The 22,105-nt window shown below is 38.1% G+C and overlaps 1 protein-coding gene across 22 annotated transcripts in view; it reads left to right on the forward strand.

Moving 5' to 3' along the window:
• Positions 1–22,105, forward strand: part of Huwe1 (HECT, UBA and WWE domain containing E3 ubiquitin protein ligase 1) — a 152,911-nt gene that overhangs the window by 99,857 nt on the left and 30,949 nt on the right. For 17 of the 22 annotated variants that reach the window (XM_028883477.2, XM_028883484.2, XM_028883478.1 and 14 more), the window contains 19 exons: positions 17–139; positions 792–887; positions 1,401–1,670; positions 3,119–3,271; positions 5,095–5,222; positions 5,405–5,486; positions 6,293–6,469; positions 6,941–7,100; positions 7,731–8,089; positions 9,960–10,155; positions 11,061–11,228; positions 11,822–11,967; positions 12,442–12,508; positions 14,179–14,396; positions 16,811–17,022; positions 17,426–17,608; positions 20,298–20,470; positions 20,812–20,960; positions 21,695–21,770. In XM_028883477.2, the coding sequence (XP_028739310.1) occupies positions 17–139; positions 792–887; positions 1,401–1,670; positions 3,119–3,271; positions 5,095–5,222; positions 5,405–5,486; positions 6,293–6,469; positions 6,941–7,100; positions 7,731–8,089; positions 9,960–10,155; positions 11,061–11,228; positions 11,822–11,967; positions 12,442–12,508; positions 14,179–14,396; positions 16,811–17,022; positions 17,426–17,608; positions 20,298–20,470; positions 20,812–20,960; positions 21,695–21,770 (3,136 nt within the window). The remainder of the gene's footprint in view (positions 1–16; positions 140–791; positions 888–1,400; positions 1,671–3,118; positions 3,272–5,094; positions 5,223–5,404; positions 5,487–6,292; positions 6,470–6,940; positions 7,101–7,730; positions 8,090–9,959; positions 10,156–11,060; positions 11,229–11,821; positions 11,968–12,441; positions 12,509–14,178; positions 14,397–16,810; positions 17,023–17,425; positions 17,609–20,297; positions 20,471–20,811; positions 20,961–21,694; positions 21,771–22,105) is intronic. The other 5 variants (XM_028883488.2, XM_028883502.2, XM_028883496.2 and 2 more) reach the window with 3 other exon arrangements.

Here is a 22,105-nt window from a genome sequence, read left to right on the forward strand (position 1 = left end):
TACATGTTTTTAATAGCTCATGGACATGGGCTTTACAAGAGAACATGCCATGGAGGCCCTATTGAACACCAGCACAATGGAACAAGCAACAGAATACCTTTTAACCCATCCTCCTCCGATCATAGGAGGAGTTGTTCGGGTGAGTTAACACAGAAAATCTTACATTTTTATGTCCTGGTTTGGCTGCTGATAACCTTTTTTGTCTTATGTTCTATGCCAATGTTTTATGTACTAACACTTAAAAGCTTCATAATATACTGGCGTGCTGCATTTGTTGGGCTTTTTTCTTCTTCTTCTTCTTTTTTTTTTTTTTTTAAATGGCTGGAGAGACAGCCGTGGGTGCTGGGAACCAAACTCTTATATTTTTGGTTGTGAGCCTAGCCTTTAATGGCTGAGCCATCTCTCCAGCCCAAATGTAACGTTTCATATCATTCTTTTTGGTTTTTTTCGACACAGGGTTTCTCTGTGTAGCTTTGCACCTTTCCTGGGACTCATTTGGTAGCCCAGGCTGGCCTTGAACTCACAGAGATCCGCCTGCCTCTGCCTCCCGAGTGCTGGGATTAAAGGCGTGCGCCACCACCGCCGGGCTTTTTTCTTCTATACTTAGTTTTCATTGTAATTTTCCCCATTGTCCCTGTAGTGGTAACCATGTAAGTGTGCCTTAGTTGGGTTTAATTGGAGAAAACAACATTCTGGACTCATTCCCTTTCCTTATCAGTTGGAGTTGCCTATTTAGGTTTCATTGTTTTGGGATGTGTATATTTTTTGGATTCTCTGTTGTCATTCTGTAGGATCTTAGCATGTCTGAAGAAGATCAGATGATGAGAGCAATTGCCATGTCTCTGGGACAGGATATTCCAATGGATCAAAGGGCAGAATCACCTGAGGTACCTGACATTCAAAAGTATCTTCTCCCATAAATCTGTATTTTTGTGAATACTGTAATTCTTGTTCTATGATCACTGCATAGTGTTGGGGAAAGTCAAGGGAGTACTTTTTCATTTCAACCTTTTGGTCTATCCTTAAGCTACCTTATATAGACCTGAATGAAGCTTTAGAGATTCAGTCTTCGTTGTCAAATAAGACTCAAAATCTAACTGGTAGTAACTAGTAGTCCAAACTTAGCTGTGTTCCTGGGTAATATTACTTAAATCTACCACTATGGAAAGGAAATAGTTGATAGGATCTAAACAGTGTTTTCTAGAGAATAGTACATCGGATGCTGCAGATAACAACTGACAAGGCTTTTGGGTCCTGGTAGTCTGTTTTCCCTCTCTTGCATTAACCATGTGGCCACTGTTACCATGCCCACTTGAAAGTTTCAACTGTTTGAGAAGGTATATAGTACTCAAACACCTCACCTATGCCATATATAGCCACACTAACTTTCCTGCCTCCAGGAAGTTGCTTGCAGGAAGGAGGAAGAGGAACGTAAAGCCCGAGAAAAACAAGAAGAGGAAGAAGCTAAATGTCTGGAGAAGTTTCAAGATGCTGACCCACTGGAACAAGATGAGCTCCACACTTTCACAGATACAATGTTACCAGGCTGCTTCCATCTTCTTGATGAGCTGCCTGATACGGTATACCGTGTTTGTGATCTGATCATGACAGCTATCAAGCGTAATGGAGCAGACTATCGTGATATGATTTTGAAGCAAGTTGTCAATCAGGTAAGTTCCCAAGGTATCAAAAGATGAGAGTATTTAAAGTTGTTTTTCTATCATCTTATCAAAACTACATTTCTGAAAAGCCCTGCATTCTACCTGATATGTTTATATTCTGTGTTTGAAATCTTTTAGTTGCAGTATAGCTCTACTTGGTTGTCTACATTAATTATTTTATCCATTTCACAAAAAGTTTTCCATCAGATTTCATCTAAATATGTTTCTCATCATCCTTGAGCTAAATTTCATCTCATATATTAACAAAATATGTTTTTCCCTCCTGTGTAAAAACTTCCTGATGGGTACTGAACATCAAGTTTTGTTACTTTTTTCGTGTTGGTTTCCTCTACCATTATAAAATCAATGTGTTTTAATTGTTGAAATAGGATAATAAACAAATTATCTCAAATCTCCATATCAAGAAATAGCTGTATTGCATTGTGTATTTATGTATAATTTTGTATCATGTATGTATTTAAATCATTAAGCTTTTGTTTCATAAAATCTTGAAGCAGTTGGTAAATTAAAAGAGGAAATCGGTTTGGAATAATGGAAACCTAAAGTTTTTGTTTGGTTTTTTACATGAACCAGTGAGGTTTTTTGGGAGTCACTTAAAGAAATGTGTGAGTGGTTTCTTACTGGAGCAGAAATGACTCAATGACAGTTAACCCTGGCGTGTATAACAGCTCACAAAAACAGGGAACCTTACACACTGTACTACAACAGACTGGATAGTGTCCTTTCCAAGTGACTCAGTTAAACTAAACCTCTTCCTGTCAGCCTCACTAGTCTCTGCTTCTTCTGGGCACCTGGTCAAAGCATAAGTTTTAATGCATAGAAACATAAACCTTAAGGATAACTAGATAACATGGTCTTTTACTAAAATGTATTCTTACCTAAGTAAAGAAGAGCAGAGATACTCATTTTAACACATTAAACATTTTGCAAATTATAACCTGGCTAGTATTCTAGCATTTTAGTAGGTGGGCTTTGATTTTACAATAATTTCAGAGGAGGTATAGTAAAGATTGAAATAATCATTTAGGCTACTGCACCAACTTTTCTAAATATTCATTTTCCTTTGATTAGTATTCTGTAATGCAATTTAAGGATAACTGATTTAGCAAGATGGTTCAGTGTAAAAAGACACTTACCTCCAAGCCTGATGACCTAAGTACAGTGCCAAAAACCCACATGGTTGAAGGAGAGAACCATTCTTACAAGTTTTCTTTGGGCATGTACACACAAATAAATGCAAATTTAAATGTTGTTTAGAATAATTGTTAATGATTAGGCCCTTTGATTAAGTCCCTATTATAAGTAGATCGTTATTTCTATTCTTCAGCAAATATGTTTGTGGTTGGCGGGAGTATATTTAAAGTTTTTGAATATTTGCACAGACCCTGTGTTACTCTGTAGTTACATGACTTGTCAATTTTTTTTTTTAAATTTAGGTGTGGGAAGCTGCTGATGTATTGATCAATGCTGCTCTTCCTCTAACAACAAGTGACACAAAAACCGTGTCAGAGTGGATCAGTCAGATGGCCACACTGCCACAGGCCTCCAATTTGGCTACTAGAATCTTGCTTTTAACACTACTTTTTGAGGTAACATATCTTTTGGCCTCACAGTTCATTTATTGAAGAATTAGCCAGCACTTTACAGTACATTGAATTGAGAAGTACAAAGCATGATTCCTGTATTTCATGTGAGTCCAAAATTTCCCTATAGGCTAAAACGTGTATAATGAAGGGCAAAATAGAAGGTTCTGAGTTTGGAAAGTTATGTGCATCATTTCTGAATAATGCAAGACGAGCTGGTTAGAACAAGGATTATGTGAAAAGATGATAGATGTGGTCATTGTATATATCTGGCTTCTACACACGCATACACTATAGCAAACATACATAAGGGTATCAGATGTCACTTTAGAAGGGCATTTAAATGACAGTCACAGTAATTGTGCAATACTAAGGAATTCTAACTAGCTGCTGCAAATATAGCAAACTATGAAAATTGGATGTTGTCAGATTTTTAATCTCTTTCCTTGTCCTATCGATTAGCAGGTCATTCAGGCAAAGGAGTAGTTTGGACAAGATATGTTATTGTTCTTAATATAAAAACCAGAAGGCAGTTGACCTTGGAGAAGTGGTTCTTCATTTGTATAATAGCAAAACTTCAATTTACCAGAATAAACCCCTTTACAGTAATTTTGATGAAACCAATATTTACGTCAGACTATCTGGAAACTTTCCTGCAAAATAAGAGTTCAAGTTTTCATAATGCTTTGAGAATAGATACTTATGAGAAAGGTTTTGAAGAATCAGATGTTTATATCCCTCAGTAACATTATAATATAAAGAAAACTCTGTCATAGCGCCGCCCCCCCCCTTAAAAAGAATTACAGGTTTTTTCCTTCTAGTCCTTTTCATTTAAACAACTAAGATGATATTATGATTTTTTTCTCCTATCACGTACACATGATTCTGTTAATTGATTTTTATTGTGCTTAATAGCCACCTATTGAACAATCACTTACATTGGTTTTCTGTTAAACACAACACTTAAGTGGAACCCCCATTACTGTGTTAGTTTCCTTGAAATATAGAGCTTCTCTGTAAATCAAAAACCTTAACAATTTAAATGTCATTAAGAATACATAGCCATGCCAGGCAGTGGTGGCGCACGCCTTTAATCCCAGCGCTGGGGAGGCAGAGCCAGGCGAATCTCTGTGAGACCAAGTGAGTCCCAGGAAAGGCGCAAAGCTACACAGAGAAACCCTGTCTCGAAAAACAAAAAACAAAAAAAAAAGAATACATAGCCACTAAATGGTGGTCGTGTTGCATGACTTTAATCCCAGCTCTTAGGAGGCAAAGGCAAGCAGATTTCTAAGTTGGAGGTTAGCCTCCAGAGTGAATTACAGAAAAGCTGGGGGCTACAGGAGAAACCCTGTCTCAAAAAACAAAATAAAACAAGTGCATAGCCTAAGTGATTTCCCCTAATTATATAAGAACCCACTTCCATATTAAACACATTAATGTGCCTGATGCTATGTTTTTAGGTTACCTTATACTTTTTATTAAAAGTCATTACAGCGGTCGGTGGTGGCGCACGCCTTTAATCCCAGCCCTCGGGAGGCAGAGCCAGGTGGGTCTCTGTGAGTTCGAGGCCAGCCTGGGCTACCAAGTGAGTCCCAGGAAAGGCGCAAAGCTACACAGAGAAACCCTGTCTCGAAAAACAAACAAAAAAAAAATCATTATAATGACCCTAAAGTAAACATTCCTTACTCTTATCTCAAGAAGAAACCAAACTGTAGAGAACTGAAGTAACTCATCTGAAATCAAATCTTTCATAAGTGATAAATAGAATTTGTGTTTTAAACTAGTTGTGTAAATGTTAACCTCTTTATGATTGTGTCTTTTAAAATCAGGAGTTGAAGCTACCTTGTGCCTGGGTGGTTGAATCAAGTGGCATCCTCAATGTCCTAATCAAGCTCTTAGAAGTGGTTCAGCCCTGCCTTCAGGCTGCGAAAGAGCAAAAGGAGGTTCAGACCCCTAAGTGAGTCGCCCTTTGTTCTGGTTTCATTTCTGTTCTCTTGGGATTTGGCTCTAGAGTTTACCACATGAAGCATATATGAAGTAAATCTTGAGGGTTTTATGGTTAGACAATTTAATTGTAAGATACCTGATATTTTTTCAATTTATGCATGTTTCTGTCTTGACCTAAATAATTTTTTTAAGGTGGATCACTCCAGTGTTGCTCCTTATTGATTTTTATGAAAAAACAGCCATCTCATCAAAGAGAAGAGGCCAAATGACCAAGGTGTGTGAAGTACAATGTCTGTGTTTTAACACGATGCTTTCATTTCTTGAGGCAAGAGTAGATCAGAAGATAGGAGTGGAGAAGTGAAAAAATGTAAAACGGTCTCTCCAAAATACAACTCTTGAGGGATTGCATTAATTGGGTCTCTTTTTTAAAATTATTTATTTTGATAAGGCCTCAAGATCTTACTCAAGGAATCAATGTTATAGAAGTATGCTCTTTGACTACTGGAAAAATTTGATTTGTTTTGTTTTGTTTTAGTTTTTTTTTTTTTTTTTGGAGACAGGGTTTCTCTGTGTAGTTTTGGTTCCTGTCCTGGATCTTGCTGTGTAGACCAGGCTGGCCTGGAACTCACAAAGATCCGCCTGACTCTGCCTCCCAAGTGCTGGGATTAAAGGCGTGCACCACCACTGCCTGGCAAAAAACTTGAAATACTTTCCTAAAGCAAAGATTGTAGTACTCCATAATATCTCAGTAACTTAACAATAGAATTTGTTCATTGTATCTCTCATGATCATGCTCCTTGTTTAGAAAACTGTTGGAAACAACTGGATGATGGCAAGACAGGGAAATTGTTAGGTTTTTGGCTCTGAAAGATAACCAAGCAATGAAACACACACACACACACACACACACACACATATACATATATATAAAAGCCTCTTAGAACTTTATTAAATGTCCAGTAGTACACCCTTTTTCCTACATTAGTTTTAAGCAATGTATCCTGATGACTCCTGATTGTCTTGACAGAAAATAAAGCTTACAGTAAATATTAAGAAACTATGCATTTGCATTTTATTTAGTACCTACAGTCTAACAGCAACAACTGGCGCTGGTTTGATGACCGCTCTGGACGTTGGTGTAGTTACAGTGCTAGCAACAACAGCACTATTGATTCTGCCTGGAAATCTGGAGAAACAAGTGTAAGATTCACTGCAGGCCGACGAAGATACACTGTCCAGTTCACTACAATGGTACAGGTACATGTTCAACTAACAGTGTAAACTTTATTGAAGAGGGGGTATTGTACTTAATGCATTTTGCTTTTTTTGTTTGTTTGTTTTTTTCTGAATCAGGAGTGTGTCTGTTCATGTTAAGGAACTTCTAAATCCAGTTTTAAATTTTTAGGGGAACTGAGTCTTTTTAATAATCATAGGCCAAGTCATAGGTCTGTGGTGATTTGATACTGTTCTTCCTTGAAGTGAGTTTTTTATGTTCAGGCATAGATTAGAGAGTTGTTGTTAAGGAAGGATGTCTGCTTTCTTGGAAATTTCAGAATTCCTTATAGTTCCATATGTGTACTGTTCTAGATACCTTCAGCTTTAATGTTTGTATATTGTATAGATGGGGTAAATTGCCAGAGTTCCTTTCTATTCCAGCATCTTGCCTGAAAGGACTCCCCACCCTCTGTTTTATGTAGAGATTTTTGTTTTGTCTGTTTGAATTCCTAGGTTAATGAAGAAACAGGGAACCGACGCCCTGTGATGCTAACTCTCCTCAGGGTACCTCGACTGAATAAAAACTCAAAAAGCAGCAATGGACAGGAACTAGAGAAGACACTGGAAGAAAGCAAAGAAATGGATATCAAACGTAAAGAAAATAAAGGCAGTGGTATGGCCTAAGTATTTCAGGTCTTTTTTGTTTTCCTTCAAATGGTGTTTTTTGATAGATATAGCCTAAGTGAGTCTCAAATTCACAATCCTCCTACTTCGGTCACCCAAATAGTTGGGATTATAGTTTCACACTTCTGTATACTGCATTAATTTTGATTCCTTATTTCAAAGATTTATTTTTATTTATAACCATGTGTGAGAGAACCTTTGGAGGCCAGAAGATGGCATTAGACACCCTTTAAGCTATACTTACACCATTGTAAGCTGCCCTACATTGGTACTGGGAACCAAACACAGGTCTTCTGCCAGAGTAGTACATGATCCTAAATTAACCACTGAGCCATATCTCCAACCTCCTTATTTTGAACATTTTGAAAAGTTTTGAGTAAAGATAGTATGCCTTTATATGGCTTTAGATCTAGCCAGTTTTGTGGCCCGTGGTTTTTTTTTTTTTTTTTTTTTTTTTTTTCAAGGAACAGTAAGAGATATATGGTCTTTTCTGCTTACCTTCATACCTGGTCCTAGAATTTGGTGTGTTTTTCAGACCAAGTGATAGCTGGTTGCTTTAGGAGAGGTATGGGATGAAATGTCTAATTGTATACAACATCTCCCCATCCCCCATTTTTAGATATCCCCTTGGCCCTAGAGAGTACAAACACTGAAAAAGAGGCAAGCCTAGAAGAAACAAAAATTGGGGAGATCCTAATCCAGGGCCTGACGGAAGATATGGTGACTGTTCTAATCCGAGCCTGTGTGAGCATGCTGGGAGTTCCTGTGGACCCAGACACATTGCATGCCACCCTTCGCCTCTGCCTGAGGCTCACCAGGGACCACAAATACGCCATGATGTTTGCAGAGCTGAAGAGTACACGAATGATCTTGAATTTGACCCAGAGCTCAGGCTTCAATGGCTTTACCCCCCTAGTCACCCTTCTATTAAGACACATCATTGAGGATCCGTGCACTCTTCGTCATACTATGGAAAAGGTCAGTATTTCTGGTGTCTGATGCTGATCTTTACTTCCTGTCTTTGTTCTAGATTTTTTTTTTTAATGTTCCTGATTTTACAGTGAGACACTGTGATGGGCGTTTAATAATTACTCACTTGTAAAAATCAGAAAATAATACTGGGCGGTGGTGGTGCACGCCTTTAATCTCAGCACTCAGGAGGCAGAGCCAGGCGGATCTCTGTGAGTTCAAGGCCAGCCTGGTCTATAGAGCGAGATCCAGGACAAGCACCAAAAGTACATGGAGAAACCCTGCCTCGAAAACCAAGTAAAGCAAACCTCCATACTTTTGCAGAATCCTCAGTCTCTCTACTTATCGCCATCATCCCTGTCTTGAAAAATTATTTTGTTTCACATGTAAATTAGCATTGCCATATTCATTTTTTTACCTGGCTTTGTTCGTGTTATTAAAATTAGGGGGATTCTTGGAAATCAGAATATATCAAAAGATGTGCTTAATTACCAGAAAAATGGTAACAGTTTGTACTTACATGTGTTTAGATTTCTTTTTTCTTCGTTTGGTTTGGTTTTGCCTTACGTGTACAACATCAGGAGACTTAGAACAACTGTGTAAGGTAGCATATTTGAGCTCAATGCGGAAGAATCAATGACATAAAGACAGAATTTGGACTAAAAACAAACTCTTGAATGTTTAAAATGCTAAGATTGTATATAGACCAATCTTGGATGAAGGGAATCTTTAAAAAAAAAAAAAAGACTTAAATACTAGTTGAAGCAGGTAATAGGGAGCAAAGGAATATCAGTGGCAGTAACTTACCAAGTTGGCAAAATATAGTGTGCAGTTACAAGTTGTGAAGAACCTGGTATACTCTTTATTTTCAGTAAGATTGGAAATTGGTCCAGCCACATTATAGGGTAGTTTCATACTGTGGATTAAGATAACCTTTTCATTTAGAAATTATTTTTAAAAACTTTATTTTCAACCAGGCGTGGTGGTGCACGTGTTTAATCCCAGCACTCAGGTGGATCTCTGTAAGTTCAAGGCCAACCTAGTCTACAGAGCAAGTTGCAGGAGCTGGTGTTACCATCAGTTCTAACCTGTCCAACTTGGGTGCTGGAAACCAAATTCAGTGTCTCTACAAGAATAGTACACTCTTAACTGTAGAGCAGTCTTTCCAGTACTTCATATACAAATTTTATGGCTAAGAATTTGACACAATTTTTCAAAACATGTAGACAAAATATTTTGAATTGCTTATAATATCAAGAAACTATGTCTAATATCAAACAGTAGGCAGCTGTACAGATTATAAATTATGCTTTTACATTAAAAAGTTTTGTATTTTAAAATAAAAATAATTAGCTAGATAAATCATACCTCTTTAAGGCTTAAAATATACTAGACTAGATAGCATGGCTAGTTTGGTAAAATGCATTAAACACCAGAAGATGTTATTTTTGTGAACATTTTTATCATAAAGGAAACTATCCATAAAATTTGATAGCTAATGTAACTATCATCTCAAACTTATGATTAACTAAAGAAACATCTAAGTGGATGTCTATTACATATTTTGAACCATTATAGCTTAATATTGCAATATTTGGGGAAACTGGAGCTTTTAGTTAAATGTGGATGCTATATGGCATCTGTGATCAGATACACTTTCCATTTAATAGTTATATAAGTATCAATAGTTGAGATCTGTTATAATTTGTGAGACACATTATTTAAATTATAAAGGGGCTTAAAGACCAAGTGTATCTTTCAAATATCTGGAGCTGTCATCTAATGTTTCAAGACAAAGCTTAGTTAGCATTTTAATCTTTAACAACACTTTGTTTACAATTACATTTTTAGAAACTAAATGGGCAATGCTTTTTACTAGGTTGTTCGCTCAGCAGCTACAAGTGGAGCTGGAAGTACTACCTCTGGTGTTGTATCTGGCAGTCTCGGCTCCCGGGAGATCAACTACATTCTTCGAGTCCTGGGGCCAGCTGCCTGCCGCAATCCAGACATATTCACAGAAGTAGCCAATTGCTGTATCCGTATTGCCCTTCCAGCCCCTCGAGGCTCAGGAACTGGTCAGTTTCGTTTTCTGCTATTCTTAGAGATCCTGAAGTCTGGCCTTTTTTTCTTCCTTCCTTCCTTCCTTCCTTCCTTCCTTCCTTCCTTCCTTCCTTCCTTCCTTCCTTCCTTCCTTATTTTCTTTCTTTTTTTTTTTTTTAAGATGTGTAATCTGAAAATCCTCTTTAGGTAGACATTGAGACATTGGTTGATAATTTGGGTCAGTAAATTCTGTAGGTAATTCTCAGTAACTTCTCTAGTACTTGCCACAATTACCAGGGACTCGTTCACTGTAGTCTTTTGACTACAAAGGTTTTGTCTTGATGTGGCAATAGAATTTACCTGTAGTTAATGGTTTATATAGAGTGCACTGACTGAAGAACAATTATTTATGTGGCTCATGGGATGCAATGACAAGCTTAGAGTGCTACCTGTGTTCTTGCCAAAAAGATAATGTCTGTGTTTTATTATGAGGAAATAATTAGATTAGTATCATTTGTGGAATGTTTTACAGGACAGCTGGCCTAAATTCATGATAAATATTAATATGAAAGGAAAAATATAAATGTCTCTTCTTCATAAGAAACTAGTGAGATAATGACCACTACCACTTAGGCTGAGTTCTGGATCCATTTCTTAGAAATTTGGGGAAATATAATAGGTGAACTTCCTCCAAAGTTCATGTAGACATGTAAATGTTTGTGAGATTGCTTATTGAAGTAAGTTTCAAAGTTTCAAAACAAAATTTCTCTATAGTTTATAAAAAGCCTTTTTTAGTATAAGATTTGAACCTATTTTTAAAATGTTCTTATTTTTCAAGCTCTACATATTATACAATCCTTGTTCTGGATACTTCTTTGTCAGTAATGGGGTTTAGGTGCCAATGCACTATTGTCTAATTTTTCTGTTGATTTTGGCCTAGCTTCAGATGATGAATTTGAGAATCTTAGAATTAAAGGCCCTAATGCTGTACAGCTGGTAAAGACAACACCTTTGAAGCCTTCATCTCTGCCTGTCATTCCTGATACTATTAAGGAAGTTATCTATGATATGCTGAATGCTTTGGCCGCATACCATGCTCCAGAGGAAGGTATGTGTCTAGGCAACTTTTGGAACCAGGGTTCTGAAGGATATGTTATCGTGCCTGGGTCATTTCAACTAGTACATGCCTTAGTAAGTACTATGTCCAGAGTCCTAGAATCAAAAAGTGAATATTACAGGAATGACATGGCTCAGAAGTTAAGAGCATTTGTGTTTGTTTTGGTTTTGGGGTTTTTTTTTGTTTTTTTTTTTTGAGACAGGGTTTCTTTGTGTAGCTTTGCGCCTTTCCTGGAACTCACTTGGTAGCCCAGGCTGGCCTTGAACTCACAGAGATCCGCCTGGCTCATAAAACTATTTCATGTTAGAATAACAACCATGCTGTCTGTCATGCATCACATAATGACAGGCTTATGTTCTGAGAAATGCATTAACTGATGTTGGGTAAGCAGTAAAGTGCATTTGCACAAAGCTTTGTGGTCTAACATGCTGCACACCTAGGTTATTTTGTATATACCATTATAGATATAATTGTTTGTTCTACAGCATAATTACTACACTGGTGCAGACCCAATAACATTGCACTAATATTGCACAATTAAAGGACCATATTTTAGTTTACATATTTGTTTATATTTTTTCTAGCAGACAAATCTGATGGTAAACCTGGAGGAATGACCCAAGAGGTTGGCCAGCTCCTGCAAGACATGGGTGATGATGTATACCAGCAGTACCGGTCACTTACTCGTCAGAGCAGTGACTTTGATACACAGTCAGGTTTTTCCTTAAATGTAAGTCAACTTCAGCTGTCTTCCGTTTTTCTTCTTTTTCCATTGCCCCAATTTTCTAGGATTATCCAAAGGAAAAAAAGTATTAATTTTGTCAGAATGATAGGCCCACACCTTTAATTAATCCCAACACTCAGGACACAAACACAAGCAAGTTTTTTTGAGGACTATATATAATACGACGCTGTTTGGGAAAAAGTATTAATTTTTACATATAAATTATCTATTGCCTAAAAATCCAAAATTAGGACATCTCTGACATTCTACTTTTCTTTGGGTTTAAAATGTTTCTCATTTTCCTATTTACTTGACTATCTTAGTCACTGTGATAGCTTCCTATAGATTACAGAGAGAATGTGGTTGAAAGGTCAACCAAAAAGAATCTGTAGCAGTGTCAGCCATTGTTTTCAAAAGGAATCTTAACCCTTGTGGGCTGTTTATAGAATTCATGACAGCTCACATGTGTTTGTCTTCCAGAGTCAGGTCTTTGCTGCTGATGGTGCCCCTGCTGAGACTTCCACAACTGGAACCTCCCAAGGAGAGGGTAACAATTTGCCTTTTTCCCTTTCGTACTATCTGTTAGGAAGATAAAGAAACCGGTGTCTCAGACCTAGAATAGAATAATAGGTGTCATTGTTATATTTACTTGTCTAGGTAATTTTTTCCAAGGCTGAGCCCAATGTTATGTAGATACAGGCTGCTAAAGTTCATAGAACTGTAATTTTCATTAACTTGTTAATAGTTGCTATAGTGATATTCTTTAGTTGTACTGTTTGTATCAGCCCATATTCCTTTTGGTAGACTTCATAAGCTGGCTTATGAAGTGTTAGTGCTAGTGACATTATATCCATATGCCTTTTTGTGGTTGATTCCTTTAATAAAGAGCTTTAATAGTCATTCCAAGAGATTAAAATGAGAGAAAAGTAAGGGCTGGATAGATGGCTCAGTAGTTAAGAACCATCTTAACTCCAGAGGATCTGAGTTCAGTTCCTAACAGCCACACATCAGGCAGCTTACAGCCACCTGTAACTCCACTTTTCAGAGATCTGACACCTGGCTGCCCCAATTACTTGTATACACACAAAGTGTGTATGCCCCCACACCCATACACACAATTAAAAATAATAAAAATCTTTTTTTTTTTTTCGAGACAGGGTTTCTCTGTAGCTTTGCGCCTTTCCTGGAACTCACTTGGTAGCCCAGGCTGGCCTCAAACTCCCAGAGATCCACCTGCCTCTGCCTCCCAAGTGCTGGGATTAAAGGCGTCCGCCGTCGCCGCCGCCGCCGCCGCCGCCGCCACCACCACCACCCGGCAAAAATCTTTTTCTTAATCAGTCAAATAATGGCTAATTTGGGGATCTGTTCTTGCAGAAGACCCAAATTCTGTTCCCAACATCATGTCAGGTAGCTCACAGCTTCTGTGGATCTCTGCACTAGTGCACATATCCATATACAATTAAAAATAATATAAATAGAGCCGGGTGGTGGTGGCGCACGCCTTTAATCCCAGCACTCGGGAGGCAGAGCCAGGCAGATCTCTGTGAGTTTGAGGCCAGCCTGGGCTACCAAGTGAGTTCCAGGAAAAGGCACAAAGCTACACAGAGAAACCCTGTCTCGAAAAAAAAAAAAAAACCATATATATATATATATATATATAAAAATAATGGCTAATTCATTTTTTTGACCATACTTCCCAAATAGAGTTTGGGTAATGGCATATTAGTCAAAGAAAATGTTCCTGTACTATGTGGCAGACTGTATTGGGTACCTATTTTGTCTTCATGAGGCAGACCGCAACAATTACAAGATAACCGATAGAATGTACACATACTTTCCTGAGATAAAGTGGGCACATAATATTTCCATGTTTCTAGATGACACAGGAGATCAACATTTGAATTGAATTACATAAGTGTGTGCTAGGCAAGTATGTGGGAAGAAAAAATAAGATATTTATAGCGTTACTACTAATACACTATTTCTAGAGCATAAAATTGCATAAGCACCAGGAAGTTGTGGTTTGCATCGATGGTTGGTCCAAGCCTCTCCTATGTTTTGTTCATGTTCATCTTTCTCATTCAACTACAGTGGTAGAGTCTTTGACGTGTATAAGTGGCCTAAAATGGAAGAAATACTGTCTTCTTTCTATCTGTGGCTTGACTCTTTTTAATGTTTTGCAAGTGAAATTGAACCAAATGTTTGGCTTTCTCTCAGGAGCTTCAACTCCAGAGGAGACTAGAGAAGGGAAGAAAGATAAAGAAGGGGACCGGACCTCTGAGGAAGGCAAGCAGAAAGGCAAGGGCAGCAAACCTTTAATGCCTACCTCTACTATCCTTCGTCTTCTGGCAGAGTTGGTGAGGTCCTATGTTGGTATTGCTACTCTGATTGCAAACTACAGCTATACCGTGGGCCAGTCTGAGCTGATCAAAGAGGTAATATTTCTAGTTTTTCCTTTTAGTGTTATACTTTGATCATTTGAGTACCTCTTAGAGTCTGTTGTTAACTCATGAATGCCAAGTATTCACTTAATGTTGAAAGAAAAGCTAGGCTGTTCGCCGTGATGTGAAGCAGTCAGGGTAATTAGTTGATGAAATGTTTTGTGTCTTACTTGTTTTGCTTAACAAATTTTGAGATTCATTTTGTGTGTGTGTGTGTGTGTGTGTGTGTGTGTGTGTGTGTGTGTGTGTGTGTGTGTGTTTTTAGCGTTTTGTCTCATGGTTGTGCTTTCTATTGTATGTTATGTGCCATAATCTTTTGGTCTGTTCTATTGTTAATAGACATTTGAATCATTTTTCTTTTTGGAGCTATCTATCACTGTAGTGCTGCTGTGAACATTCTTAGTCTTGTCTTGGTAAACATACAGATGCATAGCTCTTGGGTGATAGATTGCCTAAGAGTGTTATTGCTGAACTCTAGCTCATGAATTTGTATAGCTTTAAAAGATGTTGCCTGAAGTTTACTAGGGGTTGATTGGTCTGAGTGTATATTACCAGAAGTATATAAAAATTTTGATTGTTTCACGTTATGCCATCATCAGTCATTCCATTAGATTTGTTAGTGGTTTTGTTGGATAGGATTTGCAATTCATTGTTGACCACATTTTCATGTTTATTGGATATTTGGGATATATCTGTTAATGGTGATAGGTAGGTTGCTTGCTTGCTTACTTTGGTTGGTTGGTTGGTTGGTTGGTTGGTGGTTCAAACTGGCCTTAAATTCTTGGGCTCAATCTTCCTGTCCTCAGCCAGCTTCTGGAATAGCTGGCACTACACTTGAATGCTAGTAATTCTAGGCTTCAAGTTTTTCATTAGATTCTTTTTATATATGTAAGCCCTTTTCGACATACATGCATTTAATATGTTATTCATATGAGTTATACTCACTACTTACTGAATAAGGCATCAAGGTATAAATGTATTGAGTATCTTGCCTATTAAATATCCAAACATTTTACATGTATGGCTAGGTGTTTTACAAACACTGTTGATAATCCTGGCTTCCACATCAGAGGTGGTGGTGGTGGTAGTAGTGGTGGTAGTAGTGGTGGTAGTAGTGGTGGTAGTAGTAGTATCTCTTCAGAGTAGGAGAAAAGGTTGAGAGCTACAAGTAAAGGCACACTGTATGGGGACAGAGGTAAAATTGAAACGCTTGTCTTTGATTCCATGCTAAATGCTTGCTATTTGGTCATATTGCTTTCCTAAACTGCATATCTTTTCTCAGATTGTGCCAATAATAATGATATATATGACATTGCTTAGATTCAAAAATAATTGTAATTTTGTATTTCATTGGGAGTTAAATTTTTTTAATTAGTTCTACACTCAGTCTGTCCAGTTTTCCAGGCTCCAGAATTCGAAAATATGTACTACTTAACAGTTATAAATTTTATAGAAAATTGATTATTTAAAATGTGAATTGAGTGACATTTAGTACATTTGCAGTGTTGTGCAGTCATCACTTCTTACTTCCAAAATCTGCCTGAATAATAAAACCTTTTTTCCCCAAAAAGTGTAAACTTAGAGAAAAAGAAGTCTGTCTCAACTTCCTTTGTTGTTGGACCTTTTTGCTATTTTTTAAATAATCCTGCATTAAATTTTTATTTTTATTTTTATGTATCTCTGACTACGTTCTCTGTCTCTATTCAGCTCTTGACAGTTTCCAGCACAGGGACCCAGGCACATTGCAAGTGTCAGAAGGATTGTATTTGAATCCTTCACCCTTGATCTTGATGCAAGTTATTTTTCTTTAGGTCCCAGATTACCCAGTGAACAGTTGGACAAAATGCTTTATTTGCTTAGTTTCTATTGACTTGCTGTAAGCAGTTCCATTAAAATCACTCAATTTTAAGAATTCAGTGCAGTTAGCTCTAATCTGGAATCTCAGTATGCTGAAAGTAGAGACAAGAGGATTCCAAGTTTCAGGCTAGCTAGACTATATGAGACCCAATCTCAAAATTTTTACTAGTATTAAACAATATCAAATATTGCTGAGTGTAGTGTCTCACATCTTTAATCCCAGCACTAGGGACAGTTAGTGGCCATAATAGTCTACATGGCAAATTCCAGGCCAGTTAGGGCTACACTGTATGAGGCTGTGTCTCAAAAATAAAAAAATAGAAAGCAAGTAACTACTTAACTACTTCCATGACAGTCTGTATTGTGTAGTGAGAAATAGATGCTATATGGAAGCTTTGTCAAGCTTCTCAAAGATTTCTAATTGGTTCACTACTTACCCAGCTTGTATCTTGGATGACTTGAATGAAAATCTGTTTGTCTACCTTGCTGCTATACGAATAATGTGACTTAATTGTACTTGTGAGTAAATGTTACAATTAATGACTTTTCAGGACTGCAGTGTGCTAGCTTTTGTCCTGGACCACCTCCTCCCACACACCCAGAATGCAGAAGACAAGGACACACCTGCCCTGGCCCGTCTATTCCTTGCAAGTCTGGCTGCTGCGGGGAGTGGCACAGATGCTCAGGTGGCCCTAGTGAATGAAGTAAAAGCAGCCCTGGGAAGGGCACTTGCTATGGCTGAGAGTACAGAGAAACATGCCAGGTAAAGCCCGTGCCTAGCTTAATGCTGATAAGCAAGAGCATCTCTTACTCCATGGTCCAAGGGGTTCCTTGCACTGAACAAGAATTCTAGTCATACCAACAATGTACATAAAATCTCTTTCCCCACAGTAAACTAATGATTATATTTGGAGGAAGAAGATACACAACTTAAGAAAAAACAAAGTAATGTTTTCACTATATTTCTTTACACACAAAATTGAGCGGATTTTTTTTATCATTTCTGTAGTAAACATAGTACTAATGAGAAGGTCAGTCCTCTGTGTAGATATTTCCAGAAGAAAATGCAAAGAGCATATAAAAGGGTTATCAAAGGCAAGTTAGTAAAGACATCATTAAAATATGGGCTATATTCACTTGACAGAGGTATCAAACTTCTCTCCCAGACTTCAGGCAGTGATGTGTATCATCAGTACTATCATGGAGTCCTGCCCCTCCACCTCCAGCTTCTACAGTAGTGCCACAGCCAAGACTCAGCATAATGGCATGAACAACATCATTCGACTATTCCTGAAGAAGGGACTAGTCAATGACCTGGCTAGAGTTCCTCACAGCCTAGACCTTTCCAGGTAAAGTAATGCCCTGTCCAAGATATTTGGTGAAGCAGCTTCTCTTAAAAGAAAACTTTAGATGTAGTTGAAAGTTCTGGTGTGCTTACTAAATGGATAGATGTTAATTGTTTTAATGTTATTCTTGATACTTTCTGAAACGATGGGGCCTGCTTTCCTCTTACAAAAGACTGCCTTTTTGGTACAGTTGCTTCCTTGCAGTATAGTTTAGCTCTACTTTTACTTTGTTACTTTCTGTAAACTTAGCATTGGCTCTAAAGCCTTACTGAAGCAGTTTAAACCTCACTGTCTTAAAGTGATGGACATACCATACTGTTTCATGGTTTTTTTTTTTTAAGCTGATGTCAGGTTTGAGATGGACCACTAAGCTAGGACCTACAAACCTAGTAGTCTTATCTCCACCTTCCAAATGCTAGGATTGTATGTATACACATGATGCACTGCTAACCTATTAATTTTTAGTTGTTGTTTTTTGGTTTATCGAGACAGGGTTTCTCAGTGTAGTGCCTGTCCTGGATCTCGCTCTGTAGACCAGGCTGGCCTTGAACTCACAGAGATCTACCTGGCTCTACCTCCCAAGTGCTGGGATTAAAGGCGTGTGCCAACATTGCCTGGCAAAAAAAAAAAAAAAAAAAAAAAAACTTGATTTTTCTAACAGTCCCTCTAGAAATACTTTCCTAAGGCAAAGATTGTAGTTTTTTCAAACTCAGATGAGGGGTAAGCTCAATAATGACATTTATTAACAGCACTACCTAACACTATCAACTCAGTGATATATAATGCTATACATCTATATTTATATGTTTGTAAAATTTTTGCTGTTTCTGTTTTACTTTTTTGGAGCTCAATTGCTGGAAATTAGTTTTTTAAAAATAGTATTATTTAACCTGCAAATATTAAGTAAATGTTCCCTAAAAATGAAACATTTATGTTCACATGCTCCCAGTTATTTTAATTATGCCTTCATAGCCTGGTAATGTGTTTTGATCCAGGGTCCGGGGAAGATCATACATGACATTTGGATGTCAAAAAGTCAATTTCTCTAGGCAGGGATACATCTTAGCTGGTAGAGTCATGGCTAGCATGCATGAAGCTCTGTTTCAGATCCCAAACATTGCATGAATAAGGGTTGTTGGTAAGTAACTATAACACCAGCATACGGAAGATGGAAGCGGAGGGCCAGGAATTCAAGGCCAGCTTGGGCTACATGAAACACTGTCTCAAAAAAAAATGTATTGCATTTGACATATATATAGCATTTCTTGACATTTGACTAAGGTAAGGAATTCAGAGTAAATGTGTTGCAGATGATCCTGACTCTACGTTTATGTGATTTCGCCCTTATGGAAATGTTCCTGATTAAAATTTACTCTTCACATCATCTATGGAGACATGTAGATCAACTGGCTTTCTTCAATGATTTAAAAAATACTACCTTTTAGCCAGGCATAGTGGCACACAACTTTAATCCCAGTACTGGGGAGGCAGAAGCAGGAGGGTCTCTGAGTTTGAGGCCAGCCTGGTCTACAAAGCAAGTTTCAGGACAGCCAGGGCTGTTACACAGAAAAACCCTGCTTTCATATGCCTGACACTGTAGGTTGATTCTTTATTCACCATCCTTGTAGTCCTTGATGTTCATGGTACTTAAATCAAACCTGAGTTTGTCTTGTAATTTTTGAAAGCCTCCTGGCAGAAAGATATCCTGGGCTAATTTAGGTTTGTTTTTTGTTTTTCAAGACAGAGTTTCTCTGTGTAACACCCCTGGCTTTGAAACTTGGTTTATAGACCAGACTGGGCTTGAACTCATGAGATCTGCCTGCCTCCATAGTGCTAGGATTAAAGGTGTGGACCATCACACCTGGCTCCCTGGCTCATTTGTAATTTTCTGTGTCCTAGTCTTTAGATGTCCTCTAATGAGCTTTGGTTCACTTTAGTGTTGGTTATTTGGTATCTGAAGTCACTGTCAGATAAGATAGCAGCAGGAACACTCTAGTTTTAATGAAGGTCTCATGTACCTTATAACACTTAGAAATCATATACTTCTAACTATAGATCCTGTGACATTTTCACTGAGCTTAAGAAATACTGCATAGTATTTCATAGACTTAAAAATGATCATCATGCTCTTTTAACCTCTTCTTTTAAGAGATTTAAGGACTAAAAGCTAGGCATGTGGTGGCACACACCTATAATCCCAGTACTTGGAAGGAGGAAAATCAGAAGTTCAGGGTCATCCTCACCTACATAGAGACTTTGACTAGCCTGAGGTAACTACATGATACTACGGAGCAAAAAGGATTTACGGTCAAAATAAGTTGATTTAGAGATGTTTTTTGTTTGGTTGATTAGTTCTCTGGTTATTTTTGTTTTTCCTTGATAGTCTGAGAATTAGTTTGCTATTTGCATGTGGTCATCCATAATTTATTTCGGCTTCTACTCAAGAATTTTTTATGTGCTTACCATAGCTTCATGAAGTAGGACATCGATTTAACCTTTGCTTTACTGGGCTATATTCTTTGAAAGTCTTTAAATCGAACAGTATTTTCTTCCAAATGTTAAGTTGAAAGTTCTAGACTTTTTGCCCATTTCTTTCTTAAGTAGCTTCTATTATAAGAACTTTAGTTATACTTAGCAGATAGGCACCTAATATTTTATATTCAGTTCATCTCTGTATATTTCTTTATCTCAGTCCCAATATGGCCAACACGGTCAATGCTGCTTTAAAACCTTTGGAAACACTTTCCCGGATTGTAAACCAGCCCAGTAGCCTTTTTGGCAGCAAGAGTGCTTCTAGCAAGAACAAGTCTGAGCAGGATGCCCAAGGAGCCTCTCAAGATTCAAATAGCCATCAGCAAGATCCAGGTAGGGATTAAGAACCAATGGACTGGAAAGCTGGATGGGTGGGAGTTGTTGCTTTCTAGGCATGGAATTAAACTGGTTTAGCTTTGTGATGTTTTTCCCTGGAAACTTGCTGGTCTGTAGTAGTGATATGGGAATCTGCCCTATGAGCAATTCCTTCACATTGAATCCTTGTTTGGCTATCCTCACACATAGCTTTGTCTTTTCCTTTGTCACCCATTCATTTATACTCTGAGAATTTGTAAACTTGCACAAGGAAAGACCCTTATTGTGTTCATGCTTGCCTCGGGTATCCAGCATATAAGCACCCTTTGATTATTATGCTGGTTGGTTGATTGTTTCAGGAGAGCCTGGGGAAGCAGAAGTGCAGGAGGAGGATCATGATGTCTCTCAGACAGAGGTGGCAGATGGGGATATCATGGATGGGGAGGCTGAAACCGACTCAGTGGTGATTGCTGGGCAGCCTGAGGTGCTCAGTTCACAAGAGATGCAGGTAGGGAGGCAGATCATTCCAGCAATCTTCTGTTGCGGCGCTGAACCAAACCCCCAGGTGGTGTGGGTGGGTGAGTACTTTAGATCTTTGCCTCAATGCTATCTTCAGAAGAACACAGATGATATGCTTTAGTTAGATGCTCAGCAAATGTATTTGAATTGTTTTAAAGGAGGGCTGGGACAGAGCCAGATTGCCATATACTGTGAAATGGTATATATTCCAACCAGACACAGATGAAATGTTAAAGCAGAAAGCTGACCTAAGGCCTTTGGGCCCAGTGTCTTTGATTTACTTGACTCTGATCATCATTGAAAGCTACTTAGCTCCACTTTATGCCATACTACCATATCTCGCTGGGGTGTTTAAATATCAGTCTTCTAAAGATGCTAAAGAAAGCATGGTAATTTGGTAGCAGTGGCTAAGAAACTGCCTATGGGCCTAAACTCCTGGCTCTAAATCGATCTGCATGTATTCCTGAACATTCTAAAGACTAATCTGATGTCAGTTAACTAGGATGTACCCATTTGAAAGACAGTCTGAGTGTGGATTTATTGGGAGCAATAGTAGTCTCTGTGTTAATAGCACCACATATATGGTTTTTATATAGCATCCTGTCACATATTATCATAGAAACGTATGCTCCCTTGCTGGCTTTTTTTTTTTTTTTTTACGGTTCAGTGCTAGCACAATGATAGACTTGTGTGCATCCATATATATGTTCTATTTCTCTCCAGGTTGAGAATGAGCTGGAGGACCTGATAGATGAGTTGCTTGAGAGGGATGGCGGATCTGGGAACAGTACAATTATAGGTGAGAGCCCCAGAACTGAGTATAGCCTCTTCCTTTGTCTCAGTCTCTCTTGGGAGGACCCTTTTTCTCATCATCTGCTTGCTCAGCTCTGCCTACGGGCTCATAGCCAGCCTAGATTGCTGCTTGTCTTGATGTTGGTGGTCTTAACAGAAGAGAAATTTACAAGCTGTCTACAGGCCTGTGGCAGGTCTGAATTGTTGCCTGTGTTGGGTGGTGGTGGGGTGACCATCAGTATAGATGATAACATCAGGCACATCAAAAGAGTGTTTATTCATGGAGGCCTAGCAGAGGCTGTAGGATAAGAAAAATGCTTTTCTTTCAGTTCTTCAATGAAG

This window comes from Peromyscus leucopus, chromosome X (genome assembly GCF_004664715.2).
Source record: "Peromyscus leucopus breed LL Stock chromosome X, UCI_PerLeu_2.1, whole genome shotgun sequence".
Classification (NCBI taxonomy): domain Eukaryota; kingdom Metazoa; phylum Chordata; class Mammalia; order Rodentia; family Cricetidae; genus Peromyscus; species Peromyscus leucopus.